Source organism: Diabrotica virgifera, chromosome 10 (assembly GCF_917563875.1).
Source record: "Diabrotica virgifera virgifera chromosome 10, PGI_DIABVI_V3a".
NCBI classification, from domain to species: Eukaryota; Metazoa; Arthropoda; class Insecta; order Coleoptera; family Chrysomelidae; genus Diabrotica; species Diabrotica virgifera.
Genome location: NC_065452.1, coordinates 61,662,767 through 61,684,801, shown reverse-complemented (window position 1 = coordinate 61,684,801; position 22,035 = coordinate 61,662,767). Strand labels below are relative to the sequence as shown.

Genomic DNA, 22,035 nt, shown 5'->3' with positions numbered 1-22,035 from the left:
GGAAACGAGTCTCTTCGGAAAGGAAAATCTAGTGAGGTATACAAATGCCAATAAACGAAGATTAGGAGGACATGTGAAACGCAGTAACGAGTGTTTTGGGTAAAAGCAGATGGAATGTCTGCAGGATGGCCTAGAAAAAGGTGGGAAAATGCAGTTAGAGAGTATCTAAACAAATTAGGAGTGAGACAATGGGAAATAGTGGCACAGGAACGACAAATATGGAAGGCAACAGGAAACGCGGCAAAGATTCATGAAGGCCATTGATGATGACGACTTAAAAAAATGACAATATCGGCGATCAAAGATATTCTAAGCAGAAAAATAGTGACAAAATGATCAAATTTAGTGATTTGAGTTTCATCATAGTCAATGCTGAAAATCCTGTTGCTCTAAAAATATGCATAACCATGTTATTTTGTATTTTGGCAACATAAGTGCAAGATCTGGATGAGGCATTGTTGTAGCAATTATTCCAAATTTTTCCAAAGAAATAAACTGAAACCAGAGGTTGTCACGGCCTGCTAGAATAATATGTGGCGGAAATGAGCTGATCGTATAAGTAAATTATCAAGAACTATATTAAATTGATCATTAGAGGGATTCAGTTGAAGGGCATTTAAAACAACGATGATATAAAACAAATAAGTAAGTAATCTTCCGAGAAAGAGAGGAAAGAGTCTAAATAAATAATTAAAATCCACAAGGAAAATAAATTCCTGTAGCTGGCTGTATATCATAAACCACAAAAAATAATAAATTCATTTGTAAAAGGTATATTTAAAACATCCCTAAAAATGGTTACATCACAGAAGATAACGTTTTTGGAAAGATGAAAATATTCCTGGATTTAACCTGACGCATCACAGTATTCTTCCCACGTGGGTTGCAATATTCAGAAAGTAGAACCTCATATAATGGACCCTATTAGTTGCCAGTTAGAGTTCATTATGTGTGGTTCTACCCTCTGGACAATGCAACTCACGTGGGAAGAGTTCTGTGATGTCTCAGGTCACATCCAGGAATATTTTCAACATCACATCATTCAAAGGAGTTTTTACCCAAACATTTTGGTGGCTCAGGCATGTACAATACTGGAATTAAACACTGATGATGGAATTAGTATTCCGAATTCTTTGATGGAACCCTTTTTAGAGATTTTTTAAATATACCTTTTACAAAGGAATTTACCATTTTTAAATAAGTAATTAAATTTTAAATAAAATAAACTAGCTATATTTTATAATGCCATTAACACAAAAAGTTTTTCACGTTTATCGATGAATATTCATAGACATAGTAAATTTTTACCAGAAATTTCGATTTATAAATAACTATAAACATAGAGAATATGAAAAACTCATCCAAATTGATGGAAAAAAATGGTTTTTAGTTTATACCTTTCCTGGAAAATATTAATTTTGTCGAATAATGCAAATTTATTATGAGTTGAATTAACCGTCTATTTTTGGGAATTTTAAAAATTCAAATCAATTTAATCATTTCTCTACCAGGTTATTTGATTTGCGTACAGTTTTTATAATAACATGAATAATGTACAACAATATATTATATAGAACAATAAAATTTGCAGGAATTGAAATATTATTGTTTATTTAACAATATGTATAATTTATTTTATTGTAGTCAAATAGTATTGTAGAACGTTTTGTGGTTTTGTGCTGCTACCTATTTTTGAATGGGTCAATATCATAAATATTTTATTTGTTTATTTATTTATTAACGGATAAGGCACTTTACATAATAGAAAATTTTTGAAATGTTTAAACAAATTTTTTTTTTTAATTTACCTACGTGATACATATGCACAATAGATACAAAAATAAAAATGGATTAATATTTGTTACTTTATCCAGAGAAGTAATGTGGTTGACACGGAAAGATGATTCAAGGTTAAGTGTCCTAGAAAGAAAAGTCATTTGGAGAATAGCAGGCCCACTCAACTTAGGTAATAATGAATTTAGAAAACTGATTAACTACGCAGTATAGTCCAGAGAAATAAGGTTTTTGTCGGGAAACTTGAGCAGCCAGGTTGCAAATGGATTTTTTGGGTACTATATACATAGTACATTATAAATATAAAAATGCCCGTCACAGTTAGGACGAGAAACTTAGTTATTAACAAATAAGGGTCAAAATGGCAGTTTTTTCGTTTAAATCACTACAGGTAAAAATAGGGTAATTAAATATCTTATTTATAATATTCTTCTTTTTGTAGAAGAGCCATGGTTTAAAATGGCATTTTTTGAATTTTGGTTCAATCCTTTTTTGTTTTGGAAAGTGCAAAATAAGACTAAAATTTCAAAAATAAAAAATGTGCTATAATTTTTGCGAAAATGGCTAAGACTTTCATATTGCACGAGAAGTTGAGTCAAATATTCCATATAATGCACAAAAAAATTTAAGACGATTCGTTAATTAGTTTGATTTTTATTCAATTTGTTTATCGCAAAGAGCTTTTTTTTCGCAATGTTATTGCTCAGAAAATAATAATGACATAGCAATTCTGTGTAAACCACGTGCAAGAATAATAGTTATATTTTTAAAGTATTTAAAAAATCATTAAAAAGTCCTTTTTACCACTCCAAAAAAAGAAAAAAATGTAGTAAAATAGAGTCATTTTTGGCTTTTAAACAATTTGAATAACTTTGTTATTATTGACTATAGAGTAAATCTACTTTAGGAATTCAAAATCTGGTATTTTTATACGAATTTTCAGAAAAAAACTTTTTGCCTAGGTTAATTAGGTTCAAAGTTAGCCACTTTTATTATTTAATTCGCAGTTACTTCCATATACATCAAATTTTCCTGTAACAGTGTTAGTTACCATACTACTCCGAAACGGCTTGGCTGATTTTTATAAAATTTTACACGTTTATCCTGTAGGACGTTGACGAGGTTTTAATCTATTTTTTATACCCATAAGTTATACGGGTTATAAGTTGCCCCTCTGACATTTTTATTATTTTTTTGGACAAAATTATCTACCTTAATTTTATATGATATATAATTAAAAAATACATACAACCCTTAATTTTCACTCTTCTATCACTAACTCCTGTTTGTTAATAGCCATATATATATTTACATCTATAAAATTCTCCTGTCACAGTGTTAGTTTCGATACTCCTCCGAGACCGCTTGACCGATTTTTATGAAATTATATATGTATATTCGGTAGGTCTTAGAATCGGTCGTAATCTATTTTTCATATCCCTGAGTGATAAGGGGAGTTCTCCCTAACATTTTGTAATGTTAGGTGGTGTTGTGTGTACATAACGTACTCTATAAAACTACGAGTACATACAAATTAAAAAAATTATGATCAAGATCCATCAACAAGTTCCAGCAATATTAATCGCAGCATATGTTTGCAGAATCAGTTTCATTTTTTGAGTGCACGTATTTTAGTATTTCCCCTCCACCGACCACGAATTAATTCCGTTCGGAGGCCATTTTTAAAGCTTTATTAACCACTCTGTTGAGGTTCAAAATTTACTCAAACTTTTACACATAACCTATAAATCTTCAACTTCAAAATGGCTCTAGTTAGGTTGCTTAATTGTTATAAACAAAGTAGCCGTCAATTAAATAAAAAGTGGCTAAATTTGACCGTAATTAACCTAGGCGAAAAGTTTTTCTTTGAAAATTCGTATAAAAATACCAGTTTTTCTAATTTCATTGTAGTTTTAGCCTACAGTCAATATTAACAAAGTTATTCAAATTGTTTATAAGCCAAAAATGCCTCTATTTTAGTCAAATGTTTTATGAGAGATAAAAATGACTTTTTAAAGATTTTTTTAAATGCGTTGAAAATATAATTATTCTTCTTTCATGTTGTTTTCACAGAATTGCTATATCATTATTATTTTCTGAACAATAACATTGCGAAAAAAAAGCTCTTTGGGATAAACAAATTGAATAAAATTTAAACTAATTGACGCATCGTCTTAAATTTTTTTGCATTGTATGGACGGTTTAACTCAACTTTTCAAGCAATATGAAAGTCCTAAATTCATTTTCGCAAAAGTTATAGCAAATTTTTTATTCTCGAAATTTTAGTTTTATTTTGCAATATATAATCAGACCAAAATTCAAAAAACGCTATTTTAAACCTAGGCTCATCTAATAAAAGGAAAATATTATAAATAAGACATTTAGTTACCCTATTTTTACCTGTAGCGATTTAAACGAAAAAAACTCTCATTTTTGACACTTATTTGTTAATAACTAAATTTCTCGTCCAAACTGTGACGGGCATTTTTGTATTTATAATGTATAAGGTATATAGTACCCAAAAAACTCATTTGCAACCTGGCTGCTCAAGTGTCCCGAACATGGTATATTTTTGCCTTATTTCCCTGGTGTAGTAAGTGAACTTTTGAAAGCGAAAGATATCGTCAGATTTATCAAGGCCAGAGATGGATAAGATACATAAAAAGGAGAAATCCAGAAGCAGTTAAGAACAAAAACACCAAATGGAGACCAGTATCATGCAGACCACGAGGAAGTAGACCGAAAGCTCTAACGGTCCACCCGTTATAATATCATTTTTAGCGCTTTAATTATTTTTATAATTATTTTCTTTTGATCGCTTAATTAATTTCTTTAATTTTCTCGTAAAGCACTACTTACGTGACGTCACACGTCGGCGTCTACGGAACACTTGTCGAATCGTTCCGTGACATTTATTTAATTCATGTTCTGTGGTCGTTTGAGGTTCTCCTCTTTGAATGAGGGAGGCATGTTCGTTACTTGGCTGTTGGCTGTCTCGACGAAATGGCGGGATGATAATTTCAACTAAAATATTTATATTTAACATCTCCAGTTTAAGTTTAAAGTGAAAATTAGTTATTACCAATTGTTGTTTTGGAGAAAGGAGAGAAGTGTAAAACACAAATGGAATCTGGATAAGAATCACCTGGCAAAATATTTATTTTTTCATAATCATTTTTTTATATATAGCCTTGTTTTTTGTTATGGAACATTTGATATATTAGGTTCATTGTTAAATTTCTTAGTCAACTCATTATTTGGATTTTATGTAGATTATTACATGTTTATTGAATATTCATTCAAGGAAAATTATATATTAATATATTTTTTGGTTAGACATAACCAAACATATGCAATTCTCAATTAATATTGGAAATACTTATCATTTCTCTGTAGGTTTTAAATTTATTGAACATCCAATATTTTTATAAATTCAATATATTTTTACAAATATCATATTCCCTCGGATAAATCATATTCAAATTTCACATTCAATGTCATTATTTGTTCATATCTTCACACCCAAAATAGTCCAAGGTTATCTGAGATTAGTTTTTGTTCCATTTTTAATGGTCGTTTTTTCTATATTAGTGCGTCTAAAAAGTTTTCCTCAATTATTTCTTCTTCTCTTTACTTTTGCTCACCGGTTTATATGAGAAATAAAACGAAGGATATGTTTTTAGCCATTTGGAAGAAATATACAAAGTCATAGCCCTTAAAACATCTTGAGAAGCCCTGAGACAGCCACAGCCAAGTCAATCTGGGAATATGTCTATTTGGGAACAAGCTATGGGACGTTCCAGTTCCATTTTCAGTCGTCGGTACACCTGTACAAACAGGAAACATTGTTCAGCACCTCCTCGGGTGCTAATTTTATGGATAGCAGCATCAAACCTTATCCGGAAGTCGTTCGATGAATGGGTTTGTTTGGGAACATTTAGTGATGTGTTTTTAGTAAATATTGGTTTTTATATTTCAGACTTTTGGTTTAATGCACTACTTTATTATTTTTTTTTCTGATTTAGTTTACCTTTGTTTTTTTATATGACATATTTGTATATTAATATTTGGTTCCCAAACTATTGTATCTATGGTAAGTTACTTGTGTGCACCAGGTAATCAGGCCTAGAAAATTAGGGTTTTATACTTTATTATTGGTTTAATATTTATTTTTTAATATTACTTGCGTGTTTCCCAAATATTTATTTGTTTATTCGCTTTATTCCATTTGTTCGGTTAATTTAGGTCATCGTTTCGGTATTTATCTTAGCTTCATTTCTGTAACTTTTCTTAATTAATTTTGCTTAACTCATCATTGTATTTTCTCTTCGTCAGGCTTGTGCCTATTTATTTATATATTTTTCATATTTGTCGGTTTTCAATTTAGTGGTACGTAGCAAGCGTACTATAACCATTTGGTAGAAGTCTCATGTGAGTTCCCTATGTATAAGTAAGAGGTATATCTTTTTGTACATACATATAACAGGACTGTTGTTATATGATATATCATGTTTAACTATAACTTTGTCATTTTAGAGTCACATGATATGCACTTTGTGTAACTCAGAGATTGTTAAAAAATCTAGTAGGTAGTTATTTTTAATAAATATTTACTTATTTTGTATATCATTTATTTTTATTATTCCTTTATGTTCATTATTACTGATTTAATATATTTAATATTTGACAGCAGTGTAAGATACCTGGGAGAGTGATCGAAGATCATTTTCTTGGCGCCCATGATTTGTTAGTTTTATTTAATTGGTTCTTTTTTAGCACTTATTCATCGCTATATATTTTCAGAACATTATTCTTATCTTAGTATATACCTTTTCTAGTCATCATTATCTACTTATAGGGATGGCGGTTTTTGACAAAACACCGGTTTTCGGTTATACCGGTTTTTTTTGCTTACGGTTTAACCTGGCGGTTATAACCGGCCAAAAAAAACCGGTTTTTCCAAAAACCGGTTTTCGGTTTTTTAATCCAATAGATTACAATGTTACATTTACAATGCATTTTAGTTTGCGATACTCCACTCGACTCGATACTCGATATCAACATGATCAAAATTAGTACTATCGAAGGAACATGAATATCAATATAAATAAAACACAATAATTTAATAAAACCATTTTATTCTATTAATTATTATATTTATTTATTATTTTATTATTATTTTATATTAATTGATTATTATTAAATATAATATAGCGTAAGATTAATGTATACATATTGCAATAATATACAATTTAACGCAACCATTTCAACTTATAAAAAATTTCCCAGACTCTTTCAAATGGGAAAAAAAAATAATACCTACATAAATATTTTACTTAAAAATAAATTGGATAATGCAATTTATCTTTTATTTTTACTACCATCAAAAAAAATGTATCATGTATTTCTTTTAACACGTTTGTATATTTGTATAATAGGTATATTTTAACTCATTTAATACTTCCTGTAAGGGTGTATCGTTTTGAAAACGTAGGGAAATCCTTGGAGATTCGTATTCGTAATCGGTAATTCGATATTCATAATCAGAACATTATTTTTGATAATCAGAAAAAGTCATTCACCCACTTTCAATGTCAAGAGTCAAGTGTGAAAAATTGATGATGTTTGCGTCTACTTCAACCAGATCACTTCTTATGTAAATATTATGATTACAAATACCTTTTCAACGAAATATTATAATAAAACTTAATTGTTTCTGGCTGATGTGAGTTTGCACTTTCAGTTTGCTTCTGTATTTAGAAAATAAAATTTGAATTATGGTTTTGTTTATAATAAATACTTGAGAATAATAATTATGTTTGGGATCCAAAATAATACCTAACCTAATCCTAATCACCGTAAAAACCTAATAACCGGTTTTACTTTAAAAAGAAAAAACCGGTTATAACCGGGACAAAAAACAACCGTTACAACCGGTTATTGCGAAGTAAAAAAACCGGTTTTAGGTTAAAACCGGTAGGTTTTTCCCATCCCTACACTTACGCTACTGTTCTTCGACAGGCATGCAAACGAGCCGTATCCCTCCTTGAGTGTCAAGTTGTCCTCTTGCATCTCTTGTTAGCCAACTCTATTCAGTTTGCCTCTGTCTCTTCATATTTCTACTTCTATATATAGTTGACTTTCTTTTTCTTACTTCTGTTGGAGTTTATTACTCTTGGTTCGTCCATACCACTAGGAATAACAATTTTTAATTTTCTTGTTTTTGTAAAGAATATTTTATTTCATTTTCTTTTCAATATTATAATTAATTATTAGTGAAAGGATTTATTATTTCCATTGTTTCTAATTATTTATTAGTTTTGGGACACCCCGTATATACGAGTAGGCCAATACCTAATTCAGTGAGTATTAATTTTTATCTTTTTTTCAAGTAAAAACCTTAAAGTTTTTTGTATATAATTACCTACCTACTCGTATCATTTTAAAAAAGATATATTCGCCAGCCAACTCTCTTGGTAAGCAGTCACTTACAATTCCGAAAAGTGTATAGAAACTAAATATAGTCCTCGCGAGTGATTTCTACAACTCAGCAATAGCAGTACGAAGAATAGCAGGCCTGCTCCAGCTCGTGCAACGAGAAATTACAAGGTAGGAAATATTTTTTATTGCAATTTACTTTAAGGTCTGGTTTTTTTACTGTTATTTTTTTTATTTTATTTTAAATTCACCCTATGCTACACAGTCCACTAATAAAGCTCTCACTGAGTTAGCAGTCTCCTCCAAGATGATTATTTGATCCGTTACGACCCGGATAGATCCATTTTCTATGTTCGTTTCTTGCATTTTTCATTTTTCTAAGAGGGTAATATAGTCGGGGAAAGTTTCTTTTAAACCTGAATTGTTTGATTTTATTGTCATACTTTGCTAGTTTACAAAGATCAGAATCAAATTCAGGTTATTTAACCGCATTTCCTTTGAGTTTATTTTTTTGTTATTCTTTAACATAAAGCGATAAAATATTCTTTACAGAATTAAAATCACGTTTCAATTAGTAAATTGGTTTTTTATTTGTGCCGATTGTTGGTGGTACCTATGCCTCAGTTAATGTTGTTTTTTTTTTTAAGTAAAAAAGGGACACGTTAATGTAAAAGTAATTATTATTAAATTGTCAAAGTCGGTCAATAAACAAATCTACTCTACTCTATTATAGATGATACTTAGTGTTTATTTTACACAGTAATTTTTATTTAAAGGGTTTATGTTTTACAATTTTTTTTGTCTATAAATATTCAAATAGCAGAGGACATCGTTTTCTATTTTATTAGCACAAAGTTCGGTTGTATTTTATTAATTTTCGTGTGGTGAACCTATTTTATTCCCTAACGCAAATTTCAAATTCATCTAAATTTATTAATTCTACATTTAAATTTACAAAATGGCAGAAAAAATTAAAAAATATCAATCTTTAAGACAAATTGAAGTGCAACAAATGACTGAAATTCATGATGTTCCTTTAAAGGTAGCTGCAGAGGATAAGAATTTTTACATGGTTTTGGAAGTTATGTACGAAGGATTGGAAAAATTCGTGACACTTTTTATGATCTTCATAATAAAATAATTATGTTAGTTTCTGAGCAAGATAATGAGGACGCGCTATTTAAAATCGAAGATGATTGCCGTAGTAATTTTGACAAATTATATTATAAAATTAAATTGACATACGTGCAAGCCTTTAAAAAATCCTCAACATCAAGTCAGCAAACTACATAAACTTCACAGTCTCATAATCCTTTACCTATAAATTATTTTAATTTACCGAAACCAGAATTGCCATCTTTCAGTGGAAAAATAACTGAATTTAGAAGTTTTATAGATCAGTTTGATGCTCGCGTTCATACTCTTACTTACTTACAACCAATTGACAAATTTAATTTGTTACTATCGTGTTTAAAGGGTGCAGCGCGCGATGCTGTGGACCATATTGACATCACAGCAAACAATTATCCAATTGCCAATGATCTGCTTTGTGAAAGGTTTAATAATGTTTGGGTAATCGCTGCCAATTTATGGAATAACCTTGAAAGTTCACCACAACTGACTTCAGAAGATCCAAAAGAACTACGCAAGCTGTTAGATACATTTTCGAAAAATGTGGCATCTCTAAATAAGCTAGGATTACCCACAGTACATTGGGATTTTATACTTGTTCAAATGATTTTAAAACGATTAACTGTTTCTTTAGTAACACGTTTTGAGCTTTTTCATAATAATTCAACCATCCCAAGCTATAAAAAACTGATTGATTTTTTAAATCAAAGTTGTCTCGCTTTAGATAATATTGATTTTCACACTAAACCAAAATCTAACTTGTCTAAAAAAATATAATTCTTCCAAATCTACATCATTGCTTGCTCAAACAGAACCTGAACCAAAATGTTCTAACTGTAAAACTAATGATACCCATGCCATTTATAAATGCTCCGTTTTTTGGCAAAATCTCCTGTAGATCGATTTAAATTAATAAAAAATAAGATGTGTATTAACTGTCTTGGATCACATCGTTCTAGCCTATGCAAATCTACATGGACTTGTCACTCGTGCCATAAAAAACATCATACACTACTTTGTTTATCCTCTTCTAAGAAAGAAGAGAATGTTCAAGATTCGGCGGCGCACTTCAAATTCAACGAATGGATCATCCGTTTCTGTGTGTTTTTCTTCCGCTGATAAAAGAACTTTACTTTCCACTGCATGTATTGAGGTGCTTGATTGTCACGGTAACTACCAACCTGTTAGGTGTCTGTTAGATTCGGGAAGCATGGCGTCCTTCATCTGTCAAAAGACCCTTAGACGTTTAGGTTTACGTCCCATGAAAACTTCAGCTAACATCCAAGGATTAGGTTCTATGCAGTCGAACAATAATTTAGGTGGGGTTACCATTTCTTTTAAACCAGTAGGTAAATTTTCTCCTATTTTGACAACCGATGCGTTAGTCTTGACAAAAATATATGAGGATCACCCTTTACGTAATTTAGAAGTTAATACTTGGCCCCATATTGCTAATTTAAAGTTAGCAGATGATAACTTCTTTCGTAGAGGATCCATAGACATTCTTTTAGGAGCTGATATATTCTCTACAATTCTTTTGGATGGACGTATTTACGGCAATCAAGATCAACCTGATGCAATTAATACTATATTTGGCTATGTGCTTATGGGAAAAGTAAATATTTCAAAGGCACCTACTCTTACTTCTTTATTTTGCCAAGTTGAAGATACGGTTTCTTTGGATCAGAAAATAAAGAAATTCTGGGAATTAGAAGCACTCCCTGAAGTTTTTTGCTTAGCTCCTGATGACGCTAAAGTCGAAAATATGTTTATGAATACTTATACGCGTGAACAATCAGGACGCTTTGTAGTAGATTCTACCTTGAAAGGAAGAAAATCCTGGCTTTCCTAATATTAGATCGCTTGCTCTTAGTAGGTTTTATTCATTAGAAAGAAGGCTTCAAAAATCTCCTGAACTTTATAACCAATACCGCACCTTTATGAAGGAATTTGTTGAGCTCGGTCACATGGAACCTGTCCCATTGAATAAATTCGATTCACCTTATGTTTACTATTTATCACATCATTGTGTTTTAAGACCTGAAAGTCTAACAAGTAAATTAAGGGTCGTTTCTAATGGTTCCGGACATCTTCCAAATCAACCCTCACTCAATGACAAATTATTCACTGGTCCTAAGCTTCAGACTGACATCTGTACAATTTTGATTAATTTTCGATTGCATGGTTATGTAATAACGGCCGATATTTCTAAAATGTATAGGCAAATTTTAATTAATCCTACTCAAACAGATTATCAAAGAGTACTTTGGCGTTCTAATAATTCTGAACCTGTTCGAGATCTTCGTATCAACAGAGTTGTTTATGGTCTCTCTTGCTCTCCTTATCTTGCTATTAGATGTCTGCATCAGTTGGCTAATGATGACGGGGGTTCGTTTCCTCTAGCAGCCGAGGCACTTAAAACTGGAACCTACGTTGATGATATCGTTTCTTCTTGTCGTAGTTTCGAAAATGCCTTAGCACTAAGAGACGAACTTATTGCTTTACTTGCCAAAGGAGGTTTTGAGTTGAAAAAATGGTCCAGTAATGTACCTGATTTATTGAAAGGATTAGCTGTATCAGATGTAGCAATAAAACCTCTTACATTTAATGATGATATTTCGTCCCAAACACTTAAAGTATTAGGGTTGGAATGGGACGCTTCTTCGGATACATTTGGTTTTAAAGTTCAAGTTTTAGACTCTTGTACAAAACGTCATCTTTTGTCCAATTTAGCAAAAATATTTGATCCTCTTGGATTTTTATCTCCAATAACGTTTCTAATTAAACAGCTTATTCAAAGAATATGGACTCAAAAGATTGGTTGGGATGATGCTTCATCAAAAGAAATTATCCGTTTGTGGAAAAAAACATTGACGATGTACCATATTTGAGTAAATTAAATTTACCTCGTCGTTTATTAATTGACGATATTTCACGCTTAGAAGTTCACTGTTTTGGTGACGCTAGCGAGAAAGGTTACTGCGCTGTCTTGTACTTTCGATGCTTATCACCTTCAGGCCAACCTTTTGTTTCTTTTGTTACAGCTAAATCTAAGGTCGCACCCATTAATAAGGGACTTACTATTCCAAAATTAGAATTGTCTGCTGCGGTTTTAGTGGCTCGACTAGTCTCCTTTGTTTCTTCTGTTATTAAAGATAAAGTAGAAATCAAGGAAATATACTGTTATTCCGATTCTGCTGTTACATTACGTTGGTTACAATCTTCCCCTCATCAGTGGAAAACCTTTGTGAGCAATAGAGTAGCTTATGTGCAGGAACGAGTAGCTTCTTCATGTTGGCATAATGTTCCTTCTGAAGAAAATCCTGCTGACATTTGTTCAAGGGGTTGCTTACCCTCTGAGTTATTTAACTGTTCCAAATGGTGGGCGGGGCCAACCTTCTTACATTCTGATCCACTAACGTTCTTTGAACTTAATTTAAATGAGTCTACTAATGTAAATTTGGAAGTGCGGACTGTCACATTCATTGCTGAAATTTCCAATAATTTTTTAGACATTTTATTGGATCGACGTTCGTCTTTAAATAGGTGTGTTCGATGTTTGTGTTACATTATTCGTTTTTTCCATTATATAACCAAAAACCGATATGGTAATCTGGAAATAGGTTGTTTAAGTTTATTGGAGCAACATAACTCCTTACTGGTTTTTGTTAAACGAACACAGCAGATCTTTTTTAGTACTTTAGTAAATTTTATCCGAAATAGACAGCTGCTTCCAAAAAATTTAAGAAAGCTTTCACCTCTTATCGATGCAAAGGGAATTCTACGTGTAGGTAGTGGACTAGCTAATGCGCCCATTTCGTATGATCGTAAATTTCCGGCATTACTTCCTAACAATTGTAAATTAACTGATATGATTATTGAATCTACTCATCTGCAATATCTACACGCCGGGCTTCAAACTGTTCAATTTCTCAGCGTTTTTGGATTATATCTTCCAAACCAGCCATTCGTAGAGTACTGCCTAAATGTGTTAAATGTTTTAAGGTGAATCCTTTGTCTCCAGTTCCGTTAATGGGAAATCTACCGCTCGCTCGAATATCTCAACTAAAACCTTTCAGTAATGTTATAGTTGATTTTGCGGGCCCTTTTCCTCTAAGAGCTTCCAAACTTCGAATGTCTCAAACTCTTTAAGCGTATTTGTCGCTTTTTATTTGTTTCTCAACAAAAGCTCTTTATTTAGAGCTCGTATCTGATTTATCCACTGACGCGTTTTTAGCTGCGTTTAAGCGATTTGTCAGTCGTAGAGGCCGATGTCAACATGTTTATAGTGACAATGGCACTAACTTTGTTGGAGCCAGAGCAGAACTTAACATATTGGCATCACAAGCTGCTTCTCATGAATCTTTTCAATGGCATCTCATTCCCCCTTCTTCTCCACACTTTGGAGGTTTATGGGAATCTAATATTAAGACGGTAAAGGGTCATTTAATTCGCACAATTGGAGAACAAGTACTAACTTTTGAAGAGTTATATATTATTTTTTCTCAAATTGAGGCTATCATGAATTCCAGGCCAATATGCCCGTTAAGTTCAGACCCGAACGATCTTAGTGCGTTAACTCCAGGACATTTTTTGACCATGGAGCCTTTGAGTGCTCCGCCCGAAGAAATGTTGCTCGATGTTCCGCACAATCGGTTGAAACGTTGGCAATTATTAAATAAGTTGCACCAACAGATTTAGGAGCGGTGGTCTAAGGAATACCTCCAAACTCTTCATCAAAGGGCGAAATGGAATTCTCCGTCTCCAAACGTCCAACTAGGTACGTTAGTGGAAATCGGCCAAAATAATGTTCCCCCGCTACAATGGCCTTTGGGCCGTATAATTGAGGTTCATCCTGGATCTGATGGTATAGTTGGAGTGGCCACAGTTAAAACTAATAGTGGTGTATATAAACGCTCTGTAGTAAAATTATGTCCTTTGCCTTTTGAGCCATAACAATACTGCGTATTGTGGTGGGCGGTTGTGGTTCGTCCATACCACTAGGAATAAGAATTTTTAATTTTCTTGTTTTTGTAAAGAATATTTTAATTCATTTTTTTTTTTCAATACTATAATTAATTATTAGTGAAAGAATTTATTATTTCCATTGTTTCTAATTATTTATTAGTTTTGGGACACCCCGTATATACGAGTAGGCTAATACCTAATTCAGTGAGTATTAATGTTTATCTTTTTTTCAAGTAAAAACCTTAAAGTTTTTTGTATATAATTACCTACCTACTCGTATCATTTTAAAAAAGACATATTCGCCAGCCAACTCTCTTGGTAAGCAGTCACTTATAATTCCGAAAAGTGTATAGAAACTAAATATAGTCCTCGCGAGTGATTTTTACAACTCAGCAATAGCAGTACGAAGAATAGCAGGCCTGCTCCGGCTCGTTCAACGAGAAATGACAAGCTAGGAAATATTTTTTATTGCAATTTACTTTAAGGTCTGTCAGTCAAATTCTTCTTTTTGTTTCAAAGCGAGATGTGAGAACCCGATAATTGCAGACATTAAGAAGATGGGAGTTAGAGAATGGACAACCATAAGCAAAAACAGGAACGAATGGAGAAATATTGTAGAAGACGCCAAGTAACACAACCAATTGTAAAACCAAAAATATTAATGCTCCAACTTATTAAAACAAAGTTGGAGGAAACGGTGCTAAGTATCCCCAGAAAAATCACGCTACCACAAAGAGTGACAAATTTGTATTACTTCGTTAGAACTCCTATATTGGACCAGAAGATGGGACATCATCGGCCTCAGCAAAATAAGACGAAGGAAAAAAGATCAAATCGCTCTTAAATCAGTACACTTATTTCATTTTAAAGGGGAAGAAGGCATTTCAAATGGCGGAGAAGGATTCATTATAAGCCCGATGCAAGGTAAACCTTAAGGTCATCCACAAATATGCTGTAATGACATATGTGAACCTAGATGTTGGATTTTTCTGTGAGAGACTGAATCCTAAATGAAGTAATACGTTATAGAACAAAAACAACAGACGCTATCGATGATAGGCCAAGACAGGAAGCAATTCGCAGCAGAGGACGCCCACCAGCCAGATGGACTGACAACCTGAAGCGTGTTAATGGTAACTGGATGCAAGTCGCACAAGATAGAGACAGGCGAAAAGAACAAAGGGAGACCTATGTCTAGCGATTAACGCTTTACAAACAATGTATTTGCATCAGATACCCTAGAAAGTTGGTCAGTGGTTAAGCATACAATAAAAATGATAAAAAAACATCCAGATGAAGTTAAAGAAGTGTAGATATGGTCTTTAAATAAAAAGGTTTAATGAGACTATATCATTTGAAGAAGTGTTTTATTGATCGTCAAAACTTCAACCTCTTGAGCTACATTCGATCCATAACACGATATTGGACACATCAATTGTGATAACGTATTTCTCAAAACTATTAAATAATCCATTTATTATCCAAAATAAAAAAAAAATAAAAACATACCTTACTTTTAATGCCAATTCTTGAACTTATGCGTCAAAATTTCTTCTTGTGAGACAGAGTTCTTTTTGTAGTGCAAACGAATAAATAAAATAAAATACAAAATTAATAGCCACATGCATTATTTTGTGTAAAACTAGAACTCATGAATTTCCAAGCTCTCCAATAAAGGTATTTAAATAAAAGACGTTGAAAATGATTGATTTAATATTAAATATAGAATACAAGCAATAATATTATTATTACATAAAATAAAAAGAAATATCCACTCCAAACGGTTTCGCAGATTCTTCTTTCTGGAAGAAAAATACAGAAGTTACGTATGATTTTTCTTGTCTGCAAAAGCAGTTAACAAAATTTCCTGAAGAAACTAGTCCATATATTTTTTAAAATGCAAAAAAAATTACCCCATCAGAAGTAGTCCATCAAAACCGTTTAGGTGAAAATATTATAAATATACCTTTTTTGCAGTTCTGGAATAAGTTTCGTCTAGTTCCACGCTTTTTCTATTTTTTAGCACAAAAATTACTAATGAAGCTTTCAGAATATAAGAAAATAATAAAAATTATTTCATATTTAAATTTATCTAATTTCAGTTCATATAATTTATTCACAATTTGAAATACTTATTTTTTCTTTCTTCACTTCCGTTGGTATCAAAACTTTATAAACAAACACCATTAAATATAGACATTAATAAAACTACATATCAATAAAAAATAAACAAAATACTTCCATGTTGTTTTACTATATCCTATTTTTAATATAAGCTTTCTTCACAAAACCGTGAGCGCAAGAACTTAAAAAGCAAATCGACCACATTATCGTGAGGAAAAGGAAACTTCAAAAATAAACATAACAGATATGCCTGAAACATATTATGAATCGGATCATAAGCTGCTAAAACTGCATTGCCGACTCAAACTACATACAACTAAATGGAATGGAATAACAAGCTGGATAAGAAAGTCATTAAATATTAAACAAAATTAAATATTTGTTCCGAGAGTTAGAGCTATAACTCCAAGCCATGAAAGACCATAATGGAGAAGTAAAAATAGATATAGAGAATTTTGCAGAAACTTGAAAACATTACTTCTCAGAATTATACAAAGATACGTCAAAATATGCATCAGTCTGAGAACACAAGAAAAATGTCAGAAAAATCACAGATGCAGGACCAATCATCTTACGAGCAGAGGTAATGAAGGCTCACAACCAACTCAGAAACAAAAAAACCCTGGGATCAATGCCATACCAGGGGAGACTCTAAGTTCAATGGTCAATATTAGCGTAGATATCATACTAGATATGTGCAACATGATATGGATGACAGGTGAATGACCTGATGAGTTGTGCAAATCAACTTTTATCTCTATCCATAATGAATGATCACTAACCATATGCAGTAATTACTGAAACACTTATTCCTCACTTAAGAAAAATCCTGCTACATATAATCAATGAACGACTAAAGAACTTTCTGCTTCCAGAGATAGCTGAAGAACAATGCGGATTCGTACCAGGAAAAGGAATGAGACGGATATAATAGAAAAAGCGCGGGAATACAATATGCTAATGTTGCTCTTGTACCAGCTTCTGTTATATCTGTTTTATCCGCTACTTCTGTTATATCTGTTTTATCCGCTACTTCCGCTGTTAAGTCTAGCAAAGTATCAAAGACTCATTAATATTCAGCAGAGCAGAGTGCTGTTGTTCAGGTGTGAAATTATATAAACAAGGCATCATTTCATAAAACAGGTTTTTTCTGGAATTTTACATCTTAAACAATAGCTGAATATTAATGAATCTTTTAGATACCTTGTCAGACTTTACTTGAAATTCAAATTCAATTTAAGTCACAAATAAATTATTAAATACATATAGCTATTTGTATAACAAGGAAGGAAAGTTCTACTTTTTCTCCCGAGAATGAAGTAATCATTCAAGGGAGGAAAAGGCACTTTACTACCATGTTATATATATATATATATATATATATATATATATATATATATATATATATATATATATATATATATGATTTTTCCACCTTCCTCAAATAACAAGTCATATTTTTATTTTTAAATAATTTATTTATGTAACTAACAAAATTTATTAGAAAACTAAAACTAACAAGTAGGTACATTATAACTGTCAACTGTCAAATATAAGTCAAATTATTAATGTAAACATTGTTAAATCAAAATATCAATGTACTGTTTTTTATCATTCTGCAAAATACAAGGTGTTTTATAAATGACCTTAAAATGTATAGATACTTACGTAATAGATAATAGACTATTGTATAGGACTAAATAAGTTATTTCATCAATGACATACCATGACGTCGCTTTTACTTTTCCTCCACTCTAGGGAGGAAAAGTACGACTTTGCTCACTACAATCAGGTCAGGAAAAGTATACTTTCGGTAGAGGTAGGTGGAAAAAAAATATTCTATTCTCGTGCATGTAATTGTGCAAATGTTTTATCAATCCCAAAATTATAAATAGTGTCTTACCTCATACAGAAAATAAATAAAAATTTGGCAAAAGTCAAAAAAGGAACGATATATCTACGTATGAACTAAAGTCATTCATAGACAAATTTTGGGAAAATTTGAGCCCGAAGGTATAATATTATTTCTCCCTATTGTTATTACCGCATGTTTGTAAAGGGAAACTTTCAAGAATATAAACTACTTTATTAATTATGCGCCTAACGCCAAAGTTTCTTCGACAAACGGTAGTTGGGATCAAGTGTAACATTCGACAAAGCTTAACCTGACTACAAGTACAGATTAAGTTTTGTCGAATCGTTGTAAGAATTATTTATGAGCTATACAGGGTGATCCCTAAGATATTATCTTCCCTTTCAATTTCTGCATTTAAATTACCAAGGATCATCTTGCCATGATGTGTTGGCGTGTTTTATTTATTCTTATTTAGGTTACGGCTTACATCACAGAATAGGTAATTGAATTAAATTTATATCTATGTATCATACAATACACCACAAACAGATGTAGATTTTTTACATATTCCATTGACCCTTAGGTTGCCATTACAAAGTCTGTAGGGTCGCCTGTGTATGCTCTGCGTGGACAGTCCCGTATTATGTGTCTGATCGTCTGTCTTACAAAGCCGCAGTCACAAGGTGAGGGAAGTTTATCCCATCTGTAGAGGGAGTCGGCGCAGCTTCGACATTTTGTTCTGATTCCATTAAGGGCTGCCCAAATCTTACGGGGACGTTCAAATTCGTCAGGTTGGTATATAATGTCCGGTAGACTATGGTAATGCGGTGCTGTCTTACTTTTCCATTCTTCTCTCCATCGGGAATTTACATCAAAGTTGGATTGCTGCAGCGCTTGGCTTGAGTATACAGTAGAAGTAACCTGGACCGGAGGCGTTTTTCAAGAATATCGAGGATATCGTTGTGGTCTAGAAGTTGGCGACTATCCATAATTTTGTTGTATTCTTTAACCGCATATGTTGGGTGGTGCTGTTACTAAGGGTGGGTACCCATATTGTAAGGGTGGGCATAATCGTGTCTGTTATTATACATACTCATATCACGGTTTAGCTGAGTGTCGACTAGGTGGTTATGCCTGTCATATAACCACTCCCGTGCATAGTAATCTGCCACCGGATATATCAGGCCAAGAGCAGAGGATATTCAGGTTGATGCTGTGGACCCCCATGTAGTGCCGCAGAGTTTCTGTATTATATTGTTACGTGTTTTTAGTTTTGCTGCGGTTTTCGTCAGGTGTTCCCTGAATGTGAGCGATCAGTATAGAGCAGTGATACTCAAACTGCGGCCCTTGAGCCTGGGCCACATGCGGCCCTCTTGATTTTTTTATGTGGCCCGAAGGCTAACTAAAGGACCCTATAAGCGATAAAATTATTTTGAACTTGAGTAAGATAGTTGGTGGTAGCTTTTAGCATTTATTTCCGACATAACAGAAAAACTTGGCGAACTTAATCGTCGTTTACAAATTAAAAGGTAAACATAAAATTATTTCGCAGTTGACAAATGAAGTATTTGATTTCGAGGGCAAGCTAAACAATGTAGGTACATCGAAGAAATTAATATAAAAATCTGCACAACTTTTCGACATTGCTAAAAGGGTCAACCAGATGGAATTGATGTATATCCAGAAAACTATGCTACTATTTTTAATTACTTAGTTTCCTTGAGCAATGGATTTCAGAAAGATTTAATGATTAATGTTGTTCTGAAGCTATTTCCTTGTGGCTTTTTTTATAATCAATTTTATAATTTACTATGGAGTCTCTAGCGCGAGAATTTTACTTCCACCGTTGCATTTGGTTGTCTTTTTAAAGACAGATTACATGGTATAATTTTTTGTGGCGGATATTCTTTAGTTGGGTTGATTTCATGTAATCAAATAATGAACTATCTTTTAGTAAAGTCGTCCCAGGAACGTAACTCATCAATATTGGCAATATCATTTTAAAGTCTTCTACTTTAAAATGTATAATAAATGTCTGAATTGCCGATATAAATGAGTCAGATTAAATAAATTATTAGAAGAATTTTTTACTAAGCAACAACATTTTTGTTTAATTTAGTATTATTTTGTATTTTTCGACTTGGGCGTCGAAACGTTAATAAAATCATTTTTTTTGTAAAATTGTGGCTTATTTCCCATTGAAAATAGTTGATTATTTAATGATTAGGAAATGTCTTCTATTAGTTGAAAATCTCTGGCACTTAGAAGTAGCCGCTACTATACAACTTGCGGCATTGGGATTTAATAGCGCAAAGTTGCCAGATGAACTAATTTATATTAAAAATTATAGAAATCTGGAGGCAATTTTTAAAGAAAATAGAGACGCAAACCAATATGAAAAATTGTGGAAATTATTACCGAATAACTATAAAACACTCAAAATGCTGTTCTGAAGCTATTTCGTTGGGAGGTCGCAAATCAGATGTCGTTGTCAAAATATAAAATATTACTGTATAATATTATAGTAATATTTTGTATTTTGACGACGACATCCGATTTGGGCATCAAAACGTTGATAAAATTATTTTTTCAATTTAATTCTGGCTTATTTCCCAATCAAAATAGTTAAACTCTCAAAAGTTGCGCTTACTTGCTCCTCACGTTGTTTGATTCATCATACGTATGCGAATCCTTATATTCAAAAATGAAATATGCATAAAATGTTTATATTACTGAATAGAGCATCGAATATCTTTCAAATTAGCTATCACACGACCTCTATTCTAATTTTAAAATCGACTTGTTTCAGGATTTTTTCTTAGTCGCCGGTTTACGAAAAAACGAATATATTCCTTTCATTTGCACCATACTGTATATTACTTCGCCTAGATTGCGGTCCGTAAGCTGTGGCAATAGGTACTATGTGGCTCAAAGAAAAAAAAAAGGTTGAGTATCGCTGATCTAGAGTAACCCAAAGTTATTTCAGGTATTTATTGAGTTTCAACAGTTTATTATTAAAATACACTCGCAATTCTCTGTTTGCAAGACTATTGTTGGTATGAAAAGCTGATACTTCAGTTTTTGTAGTACTTGGTTTTAATCTCCATGTCTTAAAATATTCGCTGAGAATGGATAGGTCATTCGTGAGAGTAATTTCTGTAGTTCTACATTTAGAAAGGGGCAAGAACAGAACCCTGTGGAAGGCCAGTATTAAGGTTCACCTGTTTACTCGTCTCCTTTCTCATTATTACCTGGACAGTTCTGTTTGTCAGCGTGTTGTCAATGAGTTTAATTATCTTTCTGGATAATAAAAAAAAGGGATAATAAGGGCCAGTTTATATATTAACCACTATCACCAAACAGTGTCATATACTTCTGTTAGGCCGCACCTACATTGGATCCGTAAATCGCTCGATATCGGGCGATTGATAGGAGAAGCTACAGCAGAGAAGCAGTTCGACGTCGGTCGATATCGGATCGGATCGGAGAAATACGGATCCATGTAGGCGCCGCCATTTAATACTATGGGTTTATTTTTTAATCCGACGTCGGATCGGATCGGAGAAATACGGATCCAATGTAGGTGCCGCATTAGATCTATGATCAATTGATCAATGCTGTTAATGTTTTTTGTTTCTTTTGAAAACTCGCTTCTATAAAAGTTGTTAATAACAAGACTTGGTCCGTACAGCTTTGATGAGCGTGAAAGAGCTTGTTCAGTGGAG

The 22,035-nt window shown here is 32.5% G+C and overlaps 2 protein-coding genes across 2 annotated transcripts in view; one reads left to right on the top strand and one right to left on the bottom strand.

The window, feature by feature from the left end:
• The window catches only part of LOC126878502 (cilia- and flagella-associated protein 251-like), a 100,702-nt gene that overhangs the window by 63,762 nt on the left and 14,905 nt on the right, over window positions 1-22,035 (top strand). The window lies entirely within an intron of this gene.
• The window catches only part of LOC126893032 (uncharacterized), a 451,467-nt gene continuing 445,108 nt past the window's right edge, over window positions 15,677-22,035 (bottom strand). The window contains exons 4-5 of the mRNA XM_050662974.1: window positions 16,084-16,133; window positions 15,677-15,789 (exon numbers count right to left, since the gene is read on the bottom strand). Coding sequence (XP_050518931.1) covers window positions 15,677-15,789; window positions 16,084-16,133 — 163 coding nt within the window. The remainder of the gene's footprint in view (window positions 15,790-16,083; window positions 16,134-22,035) is intronic.